This window comes from Trachurus japonicus, chromosome 17 (genome assembly GCF_045865225.1).
Source record: "Trachurus japonicus isolate A0001 chromosome 17, Traja_1.0".
Taxonomy (NCBI): Eukaryota; Metazoa; Chordata; class Actinopteri; order Carangiformes; family Carangidae; genus Trachurus; species Trachurus japonicus.
Genome location: NC_140923.1, coordinates 30,727,583 through 30,745,952, shown reverse-complemented (window position 1 = coordinate 30,745,952; position 18,370 = coordinate 30,727,583). Strand labels below are relative to the sequence as shown.

The window sequence follows — 18,370 nt, the reverse complement described above, 5'->3', positions numbered from 1 at the left end:
GTGATAAAAAGATATATCCAAAATCCCCTCTGACTCTAATCAACAAAATAAAACAAGAATTTTGAAAGGAGCTTTATCCATTTTTCGGATTTTGGTTCTGGGAATGTATGCAAATTAGCGCATATTTCATAAGATATTGCCTCATTTACATATTTAAACATAAAATTTGACAAAACTTGTAATACAAAAAATATTTGTCTTAATGTAAGTGACAAACTTAGGAAGTTTCATGGTGATATCTGTTATTTAAATTTTTTTTACCCTATTCACCTGTAGTGTCTCCCCTTAATCAGGATTGTTGCAGGGTAAAGTAGCTTGAAAGTTTATATGTAGTATTTATGGACTGAGATTCAGTCATAATCTTAATTTTTCCCCCATTATCTGACAACAGAATGCAGAAGAGGAGCAACAGGTAAGTGGCTGAAGCCTGCTGATATTGTGTCAGCTTGTTTGATCTGAGCAGGAACACCAGTTTTAATGAAGACTTCCTTTACTATTTATTTGCTGAATGTGAAACCAGGCAACTGTTTGTTAACCAGTTTTCAATGTCCTGTAAAAGGTGAACAAAAAGTGCAGCTTGGCCCCACACCACTTAACTTTATTTTAATTTTTGTCCACTTAATTTGTCCTGTTTATGGCGGTTTTGTAGGAAACCAAATAAGCTTTTAGTAGTGGAAAAAAAAGACTATAAAAATTGCCATTAGTCTGCTGACAGAAGACAAGCAACATCGGCTCCATAAAAATGTGCTTTATTTTGACATAACTGCAAGGAAATTAATTGCAAAATAAAAATGTTGAGTGTAAAACACAGTGATAGGACACAGTAACATTCTCCCTCATGACTTTAGGAGTTTCATGTCAAGTCAGAGAAACAGTGGAAACCTCAGTCACACCAGTCTAAAGTGAGGATCTTTGGCCTTAATTTATGTATAACTTGAGACAATTAAAAAAAAAGACATGGCAAATAGTTTCAATGAAGCCTTTTTATTATGGAAAGAAAGAAAAAGTAACTGATGCTCAGGATGACAACACGCTGCCAACACTCAAAGTAAGCCAACGAGAACAAAAAGTGAACCTGAACCAGAAAAAAAAAAACAGTGACTTGAACTCAAGTGTTGTAGAACTTTGGTGTTAAATACAAAATGATGAATGTGTGATTTAGAGTGAGGTGATACATACAGAAAAAGAAAACTGTAAGGGCCCACGTGCACACACATACAAACATACAGACGTACATGTCCCCTGATAGGAAAGACGAGACCTGACTGAGAGTTCTTACCACGAGGCAAGAGAGAGGGACATTACAGATCTGAAGGAAAGACGAACAGACTGCTGGATACAATGGGTAATATGCGATTTTTTAAAACCAAATACTGACAAAAGGTAGGTAGAAAAATATCACAATGATACAAACAACATTTTCAGAGAAAGATAATCATCGAGAGGTTGGGAAGAGTGGACCAAACACTTCTTAGAAAACGACATTGCACTGAAACCATCATGAACAGAGCACTCGTCACCAACACAAATGCTTAAATGCAAAAGGAAGAAAATGTTTTAATACGCCTGAAGGAGCAGCAGCCTTTCAACTGGAAAAATATGGTGGAAATCATGAAGTAGTGTAGGTCTTTTTTCCTATAACATCACGACCCATAAACCAAGCAAGAAAGCAAGTATGGTTTTGTTGGGGTACAATCCCTAGATGGCACGACATAGCTTTCTCATGCTTTGTTGCTGCGTTTTTATTGTTTCACAATGCTAGTGACCTGACCGCGTGCGGCCGGGTCATTCTCACACTCCATAAGAAAATACTAATGAGACGACGCTGAACTGTGTGGATGAAACCTTGGAATTAATGAGAAGAAACATTGCTTTGTGCCTCCGCGGGCAGTAAGGCATCATGCCATGGTGAGGTTCTCCACAGTCCCAGGAGTTTCATCTAGAGCTGGACGCCCCAACGACCGAACACCCGTCTGTAGGCTTGGAAGGCGGCCTCTTTTACTTTCTCCCACAACGCAAGCTGATCGCTATGGCAATGTAGTTCACTATACAAGGTTGTTTGGCTGCTGTTGCTGAAATAGACCAAGCAACATTCAAGTTGTTTCAGAAAGAAAAATCCTTTTGAGATAATTATTAAAATGACTAAAGACCTATGGATTATGTGCATGTCCAGTTTTTGGATCAAAAATGTGTTAAATGGTTCACGTGAACACTGTAAGTCACTATGATGACCAGGACGGCTTCACTGTTTACAAACCTATCCTGGCTGGCCTTGTCAAGTGCTCTAGACACCCAAACCAAACACTTGGGATGGAAACGCCCCCCCAAAAAGGTTTATTGCCATGGTATCTAATGTTGCAGCATTCGGTTTGCGTGGCTCCTCTCAAAAAAGGTAGGCACTGAGGTGAAGAGCAGTTAAAAAGAGTCTGGGAAGGTGAACGCCACACGTCACCTCCACTGGGTTTACATCAGGGCTGGAGCGGGCCAGGCCTTCGTCATGTGTAAATCAGGAGAGAGCGGTGTGATTTCAACACGGTCCAGACTCAATCTGACACTATCCTATAGTCCCTAAAGACACTAACCTCATGGAAAACATAAAAACATGGCACTCGACCCATTTACTGTGAGCCTACTGTGACCATTTGAAAACAACAAAGTGGATAACTTTGCAACTGTGTACAATTCTAGAGGAAGATCATCCCTCCGGGGTGGAGCTGCACCACTTTAACAGTGTCCAAAAAAAAAACAAAAAAAAAACGGAGGGGGGGCTAAAAATTAGCCGTTTGATAAGCACAACATAACAACAAAGACCTCATAACATTAAAAATATACAAATGAATTTGACATCTATTTGTCAAAAGAATAAAACCTATAATGCTATGCTAATGGTTTGCAACACTTACAGTTGAACCACTATTAAAGATATGAAGCCTGTTAAAAATAATTTCCGTATTTGGCAAATAATAAAATGAGATAAAGGGGGAGTAATGTTGGAGACAGAAAAACAAATGGCACAATTTTATCTGAGCTTTTCAGATCAAAACTATCAAACGCAAATTGCAAACGTACTCCATTGTCTAACAAAGTAACTATTTCTACGTATAATGAAAAGCAGGAAGAAACAAAGTCACATCTATATAATGGCACAAGCATACTGGGAAAAAAAAAAGAAAAAGAAATATGGAGACATTTACCCAGCGTTTGATGATCAAAAAAACTAAAGCCAAACATTTTTATAAAGATACTTCTGTGTCCACTTTAAAGCATATTGTGTGTGAAAAGACTGAAGTACTCTGGAAATATGCCATGTACAAAATATCCCCCCATATAAACAACATTCACACAAGGCACTTCATTCGGTAAGAAAAGAGAATCACAGTCCTTTCTACTACCAGAAACTGCCTGCATAGCAACAATACGAGGACAAAATCTTTTCAGACTTTTGTGTTGTACCACAAAAGAAGGTTCAGACAAAAAGATGTTTTTTTTTCATTTTGTTTTTTTTTGTTTTGGTTTTAAAATAAGCACTTCACCGAATAGTAAAACTTTGTTGGTTTGAAAATAAAGACCAGAGTTCATACCTCTTAGCATTTTGTCCTCCATATTACCATCTTAGGACGCTCTGTACACTTTCTGGTGTGGTTTTTTGTGAGACACAGTGCTCCTGGGATATTAAGTGTTTGTTTTTTTCTGATGGCACACAGAAGGCAGCCAGTCACCAGGAGATGAGAGCAGAGACAGGATTAAGGTTTCCACAGTGAGACTCCAAGGCGTCCCCTTGGGGCAGAGACAAGAGGGGCGCGTGTGGGAAGATCTGCCTGAGTCTGAGAGATGTGGTTGTAGAAAGGGGCAGAGATCGACAGAGAGGAGCGTGGAGAGCGCAGACGGAGCCGTCGGGTGTCCTGCTACCTGCTTCTCAGATTCTGCAGGACTCCGTAAACCTCTTCTTCTTTGCTGAGTCCCTCAAAGAAAGGCAGCAGGTCCAGCAGCTCTGTGTCATTCATGTCGTCAAACCAGGACTGGACTGGGACCTGGGCAGACGGGAAACCACCTCCAGTTAGCGTCTGTTTAATATCAACTAAGACTCAAACATGGGAACAGAACACAAAGTAACTTGTAGTTTTAAAGTGATATTTCAACATTTTGGCAAATTCCTATTGCCATAATCCTTATAGTCTTAGGAGTAGGTTCGTTACCTTTAATTGTCGGTGCAAGCTGTTTTGAAATCGGCGGGGCAGAGATGTGAGCTGCTCAGCTAATGCAACAGAGGCGCACGGTATTTCCATGTTTCCCTCATCAAACTACATGTAAATACACAATCCAACAACTCCAAAACACTCTCCTGGACAAGTTGTGACCTGCACATTCACCACACTATGAAATAACGTATAATTCTGTAACATTACGAAACATGAAGCAAATACTCAGAACTACTTTTGCTTCTGAAGTCACTCCGCCCTTCAGCCTTGTCTGAAATGTAGTTCTGGCTACACATTTGCCTCGAAAACAACTCTGTCACGTAATGTTACATTATTATTTCAGAGCGTGGTGAATGTGCAGGTCACAACTTGTCCACCAGAGCGTTTTGGAGTTGTTGGATTGTGTATTTGATGTGTTTGATGAGGGAAAGGCGAAAATACAGTGCACTGTGCAGAACTCACGTCTCTGCCCCGCCAATCTAAAAACAGCTTGCACTGACAATTAAAGGTAATGAACCTACTCCTAAAACTATAGGGATTATGGCAATAGGCAAATTTGCCAAAATGTTGAAATATCCCTTTAACTATAAATAAAAGTGTAGTTTTGATGTGTAGACTAGACCGTTAGGAAAAACACTGTCATTTCATATGAAGGATTATAATAAGACAGCCAGCAATGGGAACATAGGGCTTATTCACAGTACAAGTATCTTTGAAGTATTTTGTTGGTGTACCAGGACTCACAGCATTTTCTGGGTGGAAAATATAAGAGGCAGGTGAATTGTCAACGATGATGACATTGTTGAGCTCTCGTCCCAGCCGGCTGAGGTCTTTGACGTAGTTTCCTCTGTGAAAGACGCAGGATTCTCTGAAGAGTCTGGCTCGAAACACCCCCCACTGGTCCAGCAGGTCTGCCACAGGGTCTGCATACTGCAAAACAAATATTAGACAGATCCTGAATTTTACAGCCAACTGCAACGATGCATTCAGAAAGTACACTGACCCACATTTTTTTAATCATATGCTGTATCTGTTCTCTCACCAACCTTCACTCACTACCCCATGATGACAAAACAAAAAGAGAACCTTACAACTGTTCGCAAATGGTTTAAAAAAAGAAAAACTGGGCGAAAAAACTACAAAAACAAGGGAAGACGCTGATCCTAGAATTCAGAAGCTTTGCTAAGACACCTGAATTTGAGCTCGGACTCCTGCCATTTCTCTTGATCATATATTTATGCATTAATTCAATTGACAGGGCACAATTTAAACAGCACACAGCTGTGTCTATGTGAGGATTCAGAGCTGACAATGTGTAAAAACTAAAAAGTCATGAGGTTGAAAGAACAGCCTGCAGAGGTCAGAGACCGGACGGTGTTGATGTTCAAATCTGAAGGAGTGTATTGAAAATGTTGTGTAATGAAGGCTCTTAACACAGTGACCCATCATTTAAACATGGAAGAGGTCTGGAGCAACCAGCACTGGTCCTAGACCTGGCTGCCCAGCCAAACTAAGCTCCTGGTAACAGAGTGGTCACTCTGACTGAGCTGCAGAAGTCCTGTGTGGAGACATAGGAAGATCCAGGAGGACCACCATCACTGCAGCGCTCCACTAATCTGGGCTTTATGGTTGTGAGGCCAGATGGAGGCCTCTCCTCAGTAAGACAAATGAAAGCTGCTTAGCAGATTCTTTGGTCTGATAAAAACCAATATGAACCCGTTTGGCATCAACCCTGAACCTGCCCATTACCCTCCAACAGTGAACCATGATTGGAGAGGCAGATTGAGATAAATCTGACCAGAGCAAAACTATTCATTTTGGCTAAAAATTCTAAAAATCTGTTTTACCTTTGTTATCATGGGGTATGGAGTGTAGAGAGGGACAATATATTAATTAATGACAATTTCAGCATCAGGATGCAACATAACAAAATTGAAAAATATGAGGCAGTGTACTTGTGAATGCATTGTAGTGTGAGGCACATTTTTGTGGTCAAATAGTTCCAACAACTTGCAAAATCTAAATGCTACACTATTATCCAACAGGAAGCAAAGCGACTCCTCCTTCACAGCTGTATTCACCAGGCACGGATCAGGAAACACTACTCTATGACACAACAAGCACCACTGACACCGAGCTCAGCTGCTTGACTCAGCGTGAGGAATATCTGATACTACAGCGAAATCCCTGAAGATGGCTATTTCTATCTATTTAACTTACCCATCCTGTATTGGCTAAGATGCTAAAGATGCAGATGGAAAGGAAATGAGAGTGTGAAAATCCAGATAGCAAGAGCAGATGAAGAGTAAAGGCTAGAACAAGGAAATAAAAGCTATTCATAGTCCCATGGCTTGTTACCAAAACAAGTGGCATGTCTGTGCCTAAACACACCTTGGCAAGACTGGCTGTAAACAGCACACATTCAAACAGCTCTCCCATCTTTTGAAGAAACTCGTCCACGTGGGGTCGTTTCAGCACATACACCTGCAAGACACGCACAGACTTTAGGCAACATACATGGTGTAGGAGGAGTGTCAGACAAACATTGGAAGCACCCACTTCTTGAGGTTTAATATGACTTTTCTCTTTGTAATCTATGGCAGTGTGATTATTACTATGATGAGATGTTATGTACAACAACTTTCCAGCAAAGAAAAAAATCCTGCATCCTGCCATGCGGAAATCTAATAACCACATTGTTTTAAGTCGTTCTCACTCATGGTTCATGTCATCCACTGCATCACTAGTCCAGCAGCTGCCACCAAGTGCAAGTAATCATGAATAGGCCAACCAGGATACACACAGCCTATCCTGGATTACTTGAACCAGATCACAGCCAGTCTCTCTTCAGGATCTCCACACAACAAAATGATGAACAAATGAACAAAAAAAAAAATCTAAAAAGAAAAAAGAAGCTTTTTCTGTTGTGTGTACAGTACCTGATGAACTGTACCATCGATCTCCACTGGAACAATAAAATCAGCATTGCTGATGGGCTGTGGGAAGAAACACAACATCATAGCATATTATTATGAGTTTAATGTCAATGTAGTACCCATACTGACCAGCAGAGGTCCTACCAGTCACACTTCAAAAACTGCAATTCACAGTTTGTCAGCAAGGAGATAATTGGTGTCTTGTTTGCCAAAACAAATCCCCCCTGGTTGTTCTGCTTCTCACTGTAGCCTCTCTAGTCATTTCACACAACAGACAACAAGGTGGACACTCAGTCAGGAACTGCACAGAAAAGGAGCAGAGGGATGTCTACACATCAAACCTGCCGGGGTGTAACAGTAACCCCAGGTTACTGCTGCACCGCAGCCTTTTATGTGGAACAATAAAGACGTTCTGTCGACTGTAGCTGTTTGCCACCATCAGCTGGCCTTCAGTCTTTCCTGTCACCGTCCTGCTTCTGTCCTTAAGGGACAATCAGGGCTGTAATATGGCCCTTGTTCTTACTACAGTACATGCTTTGCCACCTGCTCCTCTCCTGGCTTTGTTTACACAGTGACCTAATGGATTTAACACAACAGAAACTTCCTGCATGAAACTGGCTGAGCCTTGACCGAGATAATGTCAACGTTGTCAGTAAGTACTTATTTAAATGCACTTATGTTTTCATGGAAGTGAAAGTTGTGATTCTCCTTTCTAGTTACAAGTTGCTTTGGTGAAGATTTAAATCAAATGGTGATTGTGTGTGTGAGATTTCTTCGAAAGATACACATTGCTGGGTGACACAGACACGTATGCAGCAGTGCAAGTCGTCAATCTGAGCTGTGGTGTCTTCTCACCTTGAACGAACTATGGACGAGTGTTTCATCCAAGTCAATCACCACACACTTTCTGCCATAGTCAGATATTTTCATCTCTGGTAGGAGGTATTTGGCTGGTGGCTGTGGGGAAAAATAAGGAAGATTATGTCAGATATATGGACAGAGTGATCATGTTAGAGAGAGAGAGAGAGAGAGAGAGAGAGAGAGAGAGAGAGAGAGAGAGAGAGAGAGAGAGAGAGAGAGAGAGAGAGAGAGAGAGAGAGAGAGAGAGAGAGAGAGAGAGAGAGAGAGAGAAGGCTTGATACAGGACATATTTGCATAAATTAATGTGTGAGGCTGAGCAGAAAGCCAACACCACGTTAGGAAGAGCATCTCCATGGGTAACAATGCAGCTGACATAAAAGCCATGTCTAAAATGATGCGTTTAAAGAACACATAGCTTCACAACGACACCCTGTTGGATTCTCCTGCTTACAGCCCCAATCAAGCATTAATGCTGTCTGAAATCCCCTTAGATCTTATTTCCAATCGAAGGAGATTAAATAAAGTTTTACACATTATCCTAGACAAGGACCATGCAAAGGTTAGCTGCTGCTGTCGAGCTGTCTTTAGTTTCACTCAAACTCTTTGAGGGGAACTGTGCTTCAAAGCAGGAACAGTTCTGTATTTGATGGAGCTAAAGAGTTGAGTTGTAGATGGTCAGTGACTGGGTGATTTGACAGTTTTGTTGGCGGGACCACAAGATAACCAGATCACATCTAATTCCTTCCTTGAGTGACAGGATCAATTTGTTTTACCTCTTAGTTAAGGGTGAAAACAGACTAGCGGCTCCTGTGGAGCTTAGCTCTCACTAATATTATTCGACTGCATGGATAAGTAGCATAATAACTGGATTTACTTCTTGCATAGAAGCTCCTGAGGCGATTAATAGAAAACTTGTTTACACTGAACTTGTTAGACAGTTAGTGTCACAGTATGTCGGAAAGCATACAAACCACCAAGTGTCACTCATGCAGACCGGGCACTGAGGCACCATTTAAACCCAGAGGTGCATATACAGTACACCTTCCACACAGCCAGTGCTACGATGGGCTGAAAATGAACTGCAGTACGGTAGCAGAGCTAAAGCCCTCTGAGGAGCACTGGAGCCCACACAGACAGGATGTGCCAGCACCAGCCCACTCAGCCTGCATGCAAAGGAAAAGAAAAAAGGCAATACATACACTAGGGACAGGGATGACCTCGACCTGGTCACACTACAATACATGAGAGATAAGACACGCACATACAAAACAGTGAGGGGTAGAAAGGATAACAAAACAAAAAACAAAAAAGGAGATAAAAAAAACAAAAGGTCCATGGATATAAAGAAAAACAGAGAAGTCACTCTTCACAAAGAGACCGTTAACAACAGATAAAAACTGTTCATAATGTATGGAGATGTGAAAGGTCCAGACTGGGACGTTTCCCATGGTGCAACAGCAGCTCACCTTAGGAGGCGATCCATTCTCCTCAACAGGCGGAGGCAGGGAGCTGGTGTTGGTGTTGGTGGCTGGCGGCTCCACATTGTAGTTGCGGAAGCAGCAGAAGAAGGTGCTGAAGATGCTCCGGCTCCGCTGCTTCTTTAGGCTGCTGTTCGACTGGGACGCTGTCAGAACAACAGGGGGGGGGGGGAGTGAAGGAAGGGTGAACGAGTCAATATGCAAATCAATGTTCTGTTGAGAAAAAAAAAAAAGGAGCAGGCTGAAGCTGGGAAGTGTTTATGTTTGGTTATTTGCATGCTGAGCTGTTTGACTAACTGGGAACAAACTCTTGTGTTGTTCATTACAATTCTCCTTGTGGCCGCAGCGGTGTGAGTTGCACTGAATCACAACAAAAGGTGAGACCTTGACAGCGTGATTAAATGGCATTAGTGCCGGATTTGTTGACCGGGGCCCTGGCAGAATGGCCGATCAGAAAATAACTTTGCTGGCCGGGTGACTTCATCAGTCACACATAGCGACGGGTCGGAGCGCGCTCTGCTCTGATTGCAGATCGCCTCTCATTCCAGGAGTACGGAGCAGGGCCTAAATCAGACACTGAGCTTTTATTAATAGTGACAAGTTGGAAGCTGCACACTCCTCCCTCCTCCTTTTTGCCCTGCTGCGACTCCTGTCTCCTGATTGGCCCACAAGTCTCCATTTTGAATGCTTGCTTACATTTCCCTCCCATGTTTCAGCTGGCAGGTGAGTGACTGAAGCAGCCTGGACATGCACATGAGACGAGGGAGGGAGGGAGGGAGGGAGTTAGGGAGGTGGGAGGCCCTCAGACCCCGCAGAGCCTATACAAGGCTGCATTCCTCTCCACCCATCAGTCCCCCCTGCTCACACAACCTGAATGCTTTAGCAACTGAAGACCAGCGAAGAGCAAATGGCATTATGTCATATCTTTTGGCATCTTGATATTATATCATTATACCACTGTGTTCTCTGAGCTTTGATCAAATACCCAGGTACCTTCAAACACCTTGAAGAAAATACAAATAACACCAAAATGTATTCATACATCACCCAAGCTTTGTCAAGTGTCCTTCTAACAAAATATTCCTAGATTTCATAGTATTTAGAAGTCCGTTACCACACCATCTTGATTAACACAAGTTCATTTTTCATTTTTATATTCTGCAGCTACTAATACTGTAGTCAGAAGTATCAGAGTCACAACATGTCACAGCTGCGTGCAACGCTTTCTACCTGCGCTACTTTATCTCTCCCGCCATTTCTATCTATCAGCAGCACTAATTATTGTCTTGCAAGTGAGGGCATGCTGTGCTGATTGCATCTTATCAGCAACAAAGTCTCCTTCAGCCAAAGACGAGTTAAGTACAATATGCGCCCATCAACGGGAAAATAACAGTAAAACATCCCGTGCTTATTTTAAGCAACTGAAACCTGAACACATGGAATTGCTCAGTCTAGCAGAGATAATGTAGTAATGCGACTGAAACACTATCTGCCCATTACTGACATTATGTTCTGTGATGTTATAGCTGATTTCATAGCAACATCAAAAATATACTGCAGTGATTGTGGGTAAAACCCCAAACTTTTTAAATGGATAGTTCAACATTTTAGCAAATTGGCCCATTGCCATAATCCCCATAGTCTTAGGAGTATAGGAGTAGGTTCATTACCTTTAATTGTCGGTGCAAGCTGTTTTTAGAACGGCCGAGCAGAGCCGTGAGCTGCTCAGAGCTACGCTACGGAGGCTCATGGGATTTCTTGGTTTCCCTCATCAAACTCATCAAATACACAATCCAACAACTACAAAACGCTCTGGTGGACAAGTTGTGACCTGCACATTCACCACGCTATGAGATAATAACGGAACGTTACCAGACAGAGTTGTTTTAGGGAAATTCATGCAAAACAACTGATGCGCGTTCCTGTTGGGGGCAGCTTTTCAGCAAGCAGTCTCTGCATTTGCCAATTTGCCAAAATGTTGAACTATCCCTTTAAGAAATCTCTCTTTCTGTCCCTTTTTATGGTAATGAATAATTGCCAGAAAAGTTGTTAATGGAGAGTATGATTTCCCAGTGAAGTTAACCTTTGAATATACAATGTCATCAGTTCATAATGCTATCATCCTCTACATTTGTCTGAGTGTATTTTGTGAGATTTTGTGAGAGCACAGCGACCTTGACTTGTAACCACCAATTTCTAATCAGTTCATCTCTCGGTACAAGTGGGACCAGTTTGAACCAGATGTTACGAAATTCCCTTGAGGCATTCCTGATTTCACTTTCTCGTGTCTGTGGCCACACAGAGAGTTAAAAATGAAAGAATGTGCAAAATAAAGACCATTTCTGTGGAACAGAATGAAACTGACTGGGCTTTGTCCACAGCTTTTATAGATGCACACAAGACAATGCAGTTTATTTTGTCAATAATCCAAAAGAAATCCCTCAGGAAATCCCTATCTGATCTTCTTAGTGTCCAAAACAAAAAAGGACAGTCTGCAGGTGCTCACAAGGAAGAGGAATAAAATAGTAACTGTATATGAAAAGATTCCTATGAATTAACGTTTTAACAGTGTATACCACAATCTGACCACATGCACTGGAAATTACCAATTTTAACACTGCAACAACCACCATATAAAGTGGTTCAGAGATTTGTTTAGTGACATCACTGAGCATGGAGCTATAAAACATTTCTTTCAGAGAGAAACTACAAAGAAAAATCAACCAAATAGTTCTCCGTGTTCTCTTATCTTTAGTTAGACAGCAACACTGAGGGATGGTATCTGCTGCAGTAATCCTGGTTGGAGTCTAAAAATAACCTAATTGGCACCACACGATTTCTTATTTATTAGACTGGACTTGGTCTAGTCATTTCAGCTCTATATTTCTGTAAAACTGGGACACTGGGGCAGTTGTCAGCTTCCTGTGACTCATCACTACAACCGGCTGCTGGATTTATTTCCTGCACAAAGACCCTCAGAGAACTGGACAACCGAGGCATGCAGAGAGAGGAACTGGGCCTGAAACTCACCTCAAGGGGATGAGGGTAGTAATTGACTAATGAGAGGGTTACATGATCATAAGTCCAACTCCAGTACTTTAATTCATTTCTATTCCTCCTCACAACAAACTCCAACTCTCCAGACATTAAGAGAAGGTCAACACCTTATACTGACTATGTGACTATCACTAACTTAGCACATGGTGCCGCTGTAAACAATTGATGTCCTCGCAGTGATTTACGTTCTGCCTAATATCAGCCAGGTTCACCCCTTTATCAGTTTGCTTCTCTCCTGCATGCTGTGCTCACATAGCATTTTAATACAGCCAAATTCACAAAAAGATGTTCTCATCAATATGTTTCTGCTGTCAGACAACAACACAGGTATTAAATAGTGACTGGATGCCAGCTCATTAAGAGTACATGGTAAAAGCTATAATCCTTATTTTGTCACAACACATCATCTGGAGCACACAGACAAGCTTAAGACGGCTGTGCTATGATTTTGGCTATATGTAAAATGATGACTCAGAGAGAAAGCTAGACGCAGCAGAATATCTCTTGTTTTATCTCAGAGACAGAACAGAGCCTCCGTCTGGATAACAAACTGCTGCTTCCCCTCTCCGACACTCACAGTGAGACCTGTGCATCATGCTTGCCAACTGTACAACTGGCAACTCTCTTCTCTGGGAAATTACTAAACTTTGTCCAAAAAGTCACAAGATTTGTCAGAGTCTGAAAGGTTGGTAAACATAGTGACAAATGCAAACAGTTGGTTGGGCTTAGTAGTTTGCACCAATACATTTTGGAAGAGCAATAATAAGTGGAGTTAACTCAAACACTGGGCTGGTAGACCAATGCTGTAATTCGGTGATTTAAGTCACGCTGCATTCAGCTGACCAATGGTGTGACCTGATCAATCACTCCCTCATATTTGTATTCATAGTGGCTGTTGTTTCAATTCTGACAAATTTGGCCATTTACTGGACACAAAGTATTCCCTGTACTGTTCCACTGGGTTTAGGAGATTAAAGTACTGTATATCCAGGATTACGCTGTCCAAAACTAACATTTATTTCGGCATCATAGCAACTTTCAGCGGGGTCTGGTTTAAAAAGAAAAGAAAAAAAAACATTAAAAGGCTCTGTCACTTTTCTATATGGCGGATACATGTATGTTGTGTCATGGATACACGTGTGGCTTTGTGGTTGTTAAACAACATACAGCTTTGGTTAAGACTCAGTGTAGTACAGTGAGAGGTTTAATTACTTCCACACTCCCTGATGTAAACAGTGCAGTGCAATCTTAAAACCTTATGTTTAGTCTAGGTGGAGCACTGAGCATTTGTATAGACAAAAGTATACATTTCTCAGTGGACTAACTTTACATGTGTAGTCTAGTCCTCATTCTTTTAATCTGTAGAAAAATGTAACAGTCAGACTGATAAAGTTAAGCCTCCAACCACCATTAACCAGTCCAATTTCCACATATGAAAAGGCATAACATGAATTAAGAAAAGACCGGGATCAAATGACTGAGGTATCATGGTTTAAGTGTGTTACATCAATATTTGTAAGGGGAATGAGGCAGAATAGAGCAATCCACAGACTGTGCAGGTCAACAGTCTGTTGATTACAGTTGTTGCCAGATGCAGCAATAAGCAACCTTTTTTTATCAGTTGAAAACACAACACACGTCCACAATTTTCAGGGATGTCAGTGAATGTGCTATCATGAATACAACACAAGCAGTTATCAGAGCAGGCCTTAGTTCTGTGGTATGATAAACCCCAAACTCCCACCGTGAATGGATCTCCATTTCCATAATCAATGTATTACCTTTGAGGGGCAATATTCATAGAAGTAAACAGACTTGTCCTACCCCCCGAGAGGTCTTCTGATTCACTTAATTAGATTAAAGATTAATAGAAAGCAATATGAAAAAAACATGTTTTTATATCTTGGTTGACTATAACTAAAGTAATCTAGATATGATTCCTTTATCCAATAATTTGCTATGTTTGCTAAGGCTGTGCAGGTGCCACTCAAATATTTAAACACACGCTGAGCAAGATGTAAATTATACTGTTGGCATGTTGCCTGTTTAGGTCTAACACAGAGTGAGAACTATTTACATTCATGTTTATTTGGGCACTAATAACCAACCTACACATAACCTGAGGTGAAGAATATGTAAACATTAAACTGGCTACAGGTAATCATTAAACAAAAGTACCACAAACCTTTCACTAACAAATTAGACGTTTATATATATTTATATATATAAAGTGAAAAATGAAATACTGACAAAAACTGTGTTGCTGAAATTACTGTGATGGTCTTTGAACAACTGCAGAGCTCGGTCAGTGCATGCCACCACACATAAATCAATCCTCAGGAACGCCTTGGATTCCGTGAGTATTTATTAAAAGGGTAAATGGATCATGTATGGGGCTCCCATTCATCTCGCAGATACATTAAGGTCCTGGTCAACAGTATCAGTAAGTACTGACTTTAAAAACCCCTTGATCAATACCATTCAAAAAAAACAAAAAAAAAAACGCAACAGGACCAAAAAACTTTTTCCAAAAGCTTTTTTTTCCAAACCAGCCTTGTGCGACAGCAAGAATGAAGAAAATTATCATTGTCATCTTTGCAAGTAGTTATACTTGGCCTGGAGGTCAGTGGTGCCCTGGCCAACAGGGCAGTGACTCTATATTTAGGTTGCTGCTTGGCAGCCAAACCAGTGTGAAAGGCAGGCACATGTCGTAAGACAGCCAGTAAAGGAACACTGAGAGCAAAGGTGGTCAATTTTTGTCCAGACAGTTTGGAGCCTGTTCAAGCAGTGGAAGACTACCTGTTAAATTCCTCGAGGACAGCTGCTGGGATGGGCTCTATGCTATGTGAACTGCAACAGATAAAAGACAGTCTGTTTCTTAATCCCAAAGAATAAAGTTAATAATCATGCCATGTTAAGACGGGGCGCACGCCGCGCACCTAAATATAGTATCTGCAAATTGTTAAATACATATTAAATGGAAGATCTTACAAAATTCCAGGTAGTACTCATATCCCATGACAATGCGCCATTCTCATTCATTCAAATGTCAAGAACAGATGAAAGAAAGTACATGGCCAAATTATTCCTATAGCGATGGTAAATGTTCATCTAAGGGAAGAATTCTGCATGACTCACACTTGAGAGAAAATGGACGAGGAAGAATCAAACAGCAGCATCACTTCTCTACTTCGTCCTGTATGACAGTCTCTTATTCAGGCAATTGTGTGATTGTAATGCAGTGGCTTGAGAGTGTATGTGTGTGTGGTGCCACTAAAAATCCTCTGTCGGCAAACGAAAGGCCACACTAAATAATACCACAGTTAAATTGAAACCAGGTACCATCGACATAACATGACTAGATGACAGAAACTGAGCTCAAGCAATGATGCAATCACCATACACTTAAATAAAACTGTGAATTAATTTGTCCATCTTTAAATTCACAATTTAAAAGATGCCGCATGTTTCACTGACAAACAGCAAAAAGACCACAGGAACCAACTTCAATTTAAAGACATAAAAGAAGAGCAAAAACAATTCTGCTTTTAGTCATAGCCCACACTGGCATTTGTACTGGGAAATTACTTGAATCATTAGCAGAGGAATTTTCTTGTGAACTTACCACTTAGAGACATTTCAACACTACTCATACTAAGTGACCCCAAGTGACTTCATCACATTTTTCCAAGCACAATACCACAGATGCCAAATAATGGTTTGTGAAAACCATCTTGAGACACATTATCATGCAAAATAACTATATGTTGATTATATTTTTACTGAAACATAAAACTATCAAAAGCTCTGTATCACTACTGTGGAATCTGTATATTTCACCACCATACACTGCACTGATACTCTCCCATAACTCCCACATACCTGCAATGATAATCTCCCGTGACGCCCACGTATGTTCAAGTCACACAGAATCCATAGTATTTGCTGAGGGATACTTTAGTAGCCTCAGAGGAGAATGCATTGTAATGGTTGAAAGACTTAAGTTCTCACATTACTAATGGACTGACAAGTGATGTTGGAGATGTGATACTGATACACATCCCATGGGCCTGTGTGACCCGGAAAGCATCAGAGCAGCCCGAGGAATGGGAATGAATGAACTATGGTCTTGAAAGAGATCTGACCTCTTACGAATCATGATCAAGTCTAAAGGAGAAATAAATAGGGAGCAATAAATGAGCCTGAGTGAGAATCAAGGGGCACACCACCATTTGACCCCCAAGATCCCATGAAATCCATTATAACTGTACCAGAGGTAGGAATGGGTGCCTAGTGGTGAGGTGATAGTAAAAATAATCAGAAAACACAATGTCAGCTGTTTGTTAAATTTAAAGGGATAATCCACAAGACCGACAGTCATAATCAGCAGTCTCCATCTGACACAGAACAGCTTCATTGTTTACAACACAGAGAAAATCTGTTGAACTTGATTTCAATGTAAATCTCTCCACCCGACAAGATGATCAGTCGTGATGGCTTTACCACATCAAAGAGTCACGTCTGAAAGAAAATGCTGTGTTGACTTGCTTTTGTGTCCAACAATAGTGGGAGCGCACACAGCTCAGCTCTCTGCACCACACTACTCTGCTGCGCGTCAAACCAAACCATGGTCAACTTTTTGGCGTCTTGTTGTTGCGTTGCTTTCAGCAATTCGCCTGTTAAATAATGTAGACTAGCTGTGCAGTCCTGTTGGATACACGTTTTAATGCCGCTGACTTGGCATTAAATGGTTGATAGTGGGTAACCACTGTTTGACAACAACTGTGCTCTTTCTTAACTCGGCCAGCAGCTTTAACGGGATGAAGCCACACGTCCTGACACCGGAGCGCAGCAAACTAATGTTCAGCTAGCTCGACAACTTCCTCTGGCCCCCGACAGACGTGTTGCTCACCATCAACTTGTTAACTAACGCTGGTTTAATTTGCAGGTTTATAAACGACAGTGACAACAGGCAACCTGTGGTGTCTCCGACTACTAAAACAACTAGCGAGCCTGAGCTAGCCGCTAACGTCAGTTGAGAGAAAAGTAGTTAGCTGGCTAACTAGCATGAGTTAAAACCCCATTCCTGACTTATTCTTACCTTTTTCCTGGTTAAACGATATTATTTCCTCCTCCTTCGGGTTGGAAACCTGGGTTATGATGGACATGTGGTCCATTGAGACGGGTGGTTATTCCTGCTTTGTTTCCCACAATGTTATTCGTACTAGCGCGCTGCTTCGTGTGCTAGCTGCTCTGAGCTAGCGGTCTACGAGGAGGATGACCGGCTGGCCCACGGAGCCAGGCGGCCGGCCGCGGAGAGGGGGACGGGCGGCGGGCAGAGCCAGCCAGCTAGCACGGCGGTGGAAGGAAGCCAGTGAACGGCTGTCATTTATGGCTCTCCGCAAAATATCATCGCTGCAAACAAGTATTTTGTGGGAAACACCGACAGCATGCGTCTAGAAAAAAAACCCCAACAACAACAAAAACAACAGACGTTGAATTGCTAACTAGCTGAAGTTAGCAAATAGCTCGGGGTTAGCGAGTTAGCTGCGGAGCTCCGGATCATCCACAATGTGAGGCCGAGTCTGGAGGAGCAGCGGTGAAAACCCTGGGAAGCCCGTCGGAGAATTGTTCTCGTCCAAAAACACGTATCAAATGCGAAGTTGTTGGAGATTATTGAAGTTAGCTAACACTCCCAGGCAAACAGTTCATATCTGCTGGCCCTTCAGTCCCCGTGCAACATGGAGGCTTTATGTATTTTGAGTTGCATCTGAAGCGGGGGCGCTCGGAGTGGGAGGGGGCGGTGTGTTTGTGTGATGGACTCTCTCAGGCAGCAGCA

At 41.7% G+C, this 18,370-nt stretch overlaps 1 protein-coding gene across 2 annotated transcripts; it reads right to left on the bottom strand.

The window, feature by feature from the left end:
* Positions 1-968: 968 nt before the first annotated feature.
* LOC146971040 (CTD small phosphatase-like protein) lies at positions 969-18,323 on the bottom strand. Of its 2 annotated transcripts, XM_085805003.1 has the most exons (8): positions 17,633-18,323; positions 9,463-9,620; positions 9,196-9,228; positions 7,991-8,092; positions 7,139-7,195; positions 6,591-6,683; positions 4,944-5,129; positions 969-4,031 (listed from the first exon to the last, which is right to left on the bottom strand). In XM_085805003.1, exons 1-8 carry the CDS (start codon positions 17,706-17,708, stop codon positions 3,906-3,908), a joined length of 831 nt encoding a protein of 276 aa, XP_085661129.1. In that variant the 5' UTR covers positions 17,709-18,323; the 3' UTR covers positions 969-3,905. The 2 variants fall into 2 exon arrangements, with proteins under 2 accessions (XP_085661129.1, XP_085661130.1); XM_085805004.1 differs by lacking the exon at positions 9,196-9,228.
* Positions 18,324-18,370: the final 47 nt, after the last annotated feature.